The following is a 3,773-nucleotide window of genomic DNA, read 5'->3' on the forward strand; positions in this document are numbered from 1 at the left end:
ACCTTATGTTCCTAACGTTCGCCTTCTCAACGTAGTATTGCTTGCACGCCTTGAATGTATTCGGAGTGACAAATTTAAAAAATGTGCAAGTCAGAATAAAATTTTTTGGCGGAAAATCCCCCTCCCGTTCCGAAGATATTTAAACATTCAACAGTGAGACTCCACCACAGGTAGGTACTTTATTCATTAGGAACATAATTTCTCATTTTAATTAATATTTATGGAGGAGACGAAATAAACAGAATGATCATCGTATGATGATTCGACACGGTCATGACAACGTCATTTTACGATGTAGTGAGCTATGCCAACAATTCATGGCCGACATGTACCCGAAGGAAGACACCGAACGACTGCGAGTCCTACGACACAATAAACAGGTGCGAGAAGCTATCATCAGCAATGCCGACACAGTCTTTGCTAATGCCAAGCCGTAACGCAAAGCATTGTCATGACATTACAGAACGTGTGTTCAAACAAAAAATAAAATCTTCAATGAACTTCATTGCAACATTTTACGTATTCGGACGATGAAACAAAAATATAAACGAAAATTAGCTACCCCGTACCAAATATGTATTCTATGTTACAGAGTAACACATTCTCTGCAAGTGGCAAAAACTCTTGAACGAAATTGTATCTGATAATGATTTTATATTATGACTAAAGTTTTGACGGAAGTCCAAGGTAATTTAAAGTCGAACGAGATACAGAATGCAAAATTACGATCCGATCGGGTAATAATTTTTATTTTTATACACTATGTTATACTAGTAGAGGAGATGTGTCTAAAACGCGTCTGCCGGGCAATTTGATCCGCCTGATTTTCTCGTAAGCCAGCAAGAATATAAATGCAATGGTTATAGGCAATTGTTCTAATCATCGATAGAATCCTACCATGCAAGTTTTACATTTGTAACATGCTTTAAAAATGAAGAAGAATAATTTTCTTTGAAAGCGATTTTCGATGTAATTTTCTACATCATTTCTATAAGGTTTTTGTTACTTGAAATCGATTCAGAGGCCATAACTGTGAGTCATATTTATTTTCGGACTCAGCTCACCATCGGGCAGTACGGCATACCTTCGATTGAGGCAATTTGCTCGCTCACGGCCGGATTACATTCTCACGAGAGAAATAGCTTGTATGTGAGGGATGCTAGATGATTTTTTCTAATATATCTGCATGACACGAATAAATGTCTTCAAATGTAATCACTATGAACAAAAATGAGCAAACCATCACGATATTTCTAAATCATGTTCGATAAATCGCACAAAGAATTGTTTTCACATACTTTTAAATGACCTCAGTATGTTTTCACAAAATTAAATGTCTTCAAATCGCAAACATGTCTATCAAGCTGGCATCTATAATCAGCCCTATTCTGTATTCCGACGGATTTCCATTTCGCTCGAAACCGTTATTTCGTTCGAGTTATAATTTCGCCTTCCCTATTTCAAACGTTTTGCCCATTTAATGTTCGAAGAAAAACAGATCGAACGAAATGCAAAAACAACTCGAACGGAATTTTATCAAGCTGTTCGGAATATTTCGAATCGATCGAAATACAGAATAGGGGTGATTATGTGCTCATAGAATTTAGGAAAAAAAGAGCGCGAATTGGAGAATTAATGCACGAATACTGTGAGAACACGCTCACCGGAGAAACGGGTTCTTCTCTTCGCTGGTGGGCATGAAGTGAACAGATTGATGGAATCTCTCATTCATACAAGCTGTTTCTGTGAGCTTTATAGTCTCTGAGAGAAACAACTTATGAGCATATTATACTTCTGCTGGGCCATTGAACACCGTATGATTGGAAAATATAGAATTTGGGCACCTTACAAAATAAAATTCGTAGCACTTTTGTCATTCAGTATCTAAAATACAGAATGATTACAGATGACTGAGGGTTAACTAATCAGTACGTAGATTAGTTGTTACCTTAATTTTAAAGAGCACGATCAAGATAAATCCATTCTCGCTTAGGGAGTGCGTATTACACACTTCTCCAATATTATATATAATGATTTACAATGTTACAAACATTATAACGCTCAAAGACAAGATGTTTTGCTTCGACTCCATTTAACCGCTTGAAATGAAATCAATTCGCAATACAAACTATAAAACTCTAAGTTCTACAACACGTGTACTAGTAGAGGTTACCGATTGATTCCGCAGCAGATGCAAAAATACTGCTGGATTCGGCGTGATAGAGATGAGAAGATGCGCATGCGTTAAACATATTCCGAAATTAGGTACAATATCGCACACAGTCATAGAGAGTAGAATGAATCTGAAGTATTATCATCTCTCGTCGTTTGCGATCGCAGACCGTTATGTGAGCATCTTATCTCTGAAGCAGTGGGGGAAGTGTGGTGTGACGCAAAGTGACACTCTGTGTCCGAAGTGCACCTCAGTTTGATTTCGTCATCTGGCAGTGGTAGCATGGTTTGGACGCGACCAGAGGAACCCCCGATTCCAACCGTTTGGTACACTTTCGAGGCGAAAGATGCCGAGAGCGATAGGTTGGTGACGTATCGGGTGGAGGATTTAACCGAAGATCGGTACGACGATGTGATTAAACACTATCGGGAGAATTTCGTCGAAGACGCTCCATTCTGTCAAAATAAACGAATATCGTGCGATGATCTTGCGATGGCCGAGATTGTGGTTTTATGTAAATGGTGTTTCGAGCAGAAAATGACGCTTGTTTGTTACAAGGAAGGCTCGGATGAGATTGTGGGAGCCAATCTGCTTTATGTTGAGACATCGGATGGAAAAGAGGAGTGGAAGGTAGGGAAAAATATCGAGTTTCACGATTTTTTTTCCGTTCGTTACCTTCACGCAGTTGCAAAACGCCGCCCTTCGGGATATAGTGGCTACAAATGAGTACATGACCCAGCAGTTCAACCTGTTCGAACACTATAAAGTGAATCACTACCTAACAGCCTTCGGGCTGGCCATCAATCGACGCTACCGAGGACGAGGGATCGCAACGGAAGTTCTGAAAGCTCGCGTTCCTCTTTGTAGGGCCTTCGGTATCAAATTAACGGCGACCAATTTCTCCGCGGATGCTTCACAGGTGGCAGCTACAAAGGCCGGATTCGAGTCGAATTTCGAAGTGACGTAAATGTTGATCCTAACTCTGGGATTTGTGGGACGCTGTTGAATCACTTATGTTTGTTTTTTTTCAGCTACGAGGACTTTTCGAAAATGGGCCCGAGATACTCATTCCCTGGTATCCAGTCGAAGAGTTTGAAATTAATGAGTTTGAAGATAGAATGAATAAAATGTGCGGTACGAGAATGATATATTCCAATCTTTCATCATTTTTGTTTGTTTCAGTTTTGTGGCGAAGGAGAAATTTACAAAACTTCTTAAATTTTCTATTAAGAATCGTTTCCAATGCGACATTCGTGTGTTTTGTACGGAAGTTTTTGAATACAACCTGAGAACATTATGTAGTTATAATATATTCAAATAGATTAAAAATGTACTGCTTGATGATGGCTCTTTATCCACATGAGCCTAATTAAATAAATAAAGGAAAAATCTGAAAACATGTAGGGTAGATGATGTTGGTTTGTCCGATTTAGGGTGTGTTCCCTCAACTAGTAAATGCAAATCGGCTTCTCTTCATGAAAATCACATCTAACCAAGACGAGTTTGGGTTTGTTGAAAAGCCTCAAGTCTCTAGTTGCTAACAATATCATTATTTTTTCCTGTGTTTTCTACGATTTTCTTCAAAGAGGAATTATGATCA

At 38.9% G+C, this 3,773-nt stretch overlaps 1 protein-coding gene across 2 annotated transcripts; it reads left to right on the plus strand.

Moving 5' to 3' along the window:
- The first annotated feature begins 2,354 nt into the window (after positions 1-2,354).
- On the plus strand, positions 2,355-3,538 carry LOC129762485 (uncharacterized). Of its 2 annotated transcripts, XM_055760789.1 has the most exons (4): positions 2,355-2,803; positions 2,859-3,136; positions 3,205-3,302; positions 3,356-3,538. In XM_055760789.1, the coding sequence occupies exons 1-3, from the start codon at positions 2,456-2,458 to the stop codon at positions 3,293-3,295; spliced, it is 717 nt and encodes a 238-aa protein (XP_055616764.1). In that variant the 5' UTR covers positions 2,355-2,455; the 3' UTR covers positions 3,296-3,302; positions 3,356-3,538. The 2 variants fall into 2 exon arrangements, with proteins under 2 accessions (XP_055616764.1, XP_055616763.1); XM_055760788.1 differs by having other exon boundaries at positions 2,356-2,803; positions 3,205-3,538.
- Positions 3,539-3,773: the final 235 nt, after the last annotated feature.

The sequence above is a fragment of the Toxorhynchites rutilus genome, chromosome 1, assembly GCF_029784135.1.
Source record: "Toxorhynchites rutilus septentrionalis strain SRP chromosome 1, ASM2978413v1, whole genome shotgun sequence".
Classification (NCBI taxonomy): Eukaryota; Metazoa; Arthropoda; class Insecta; order Diptera; family Culicidae; genus Toxorhynchites; species Toxorhynchites rutilus.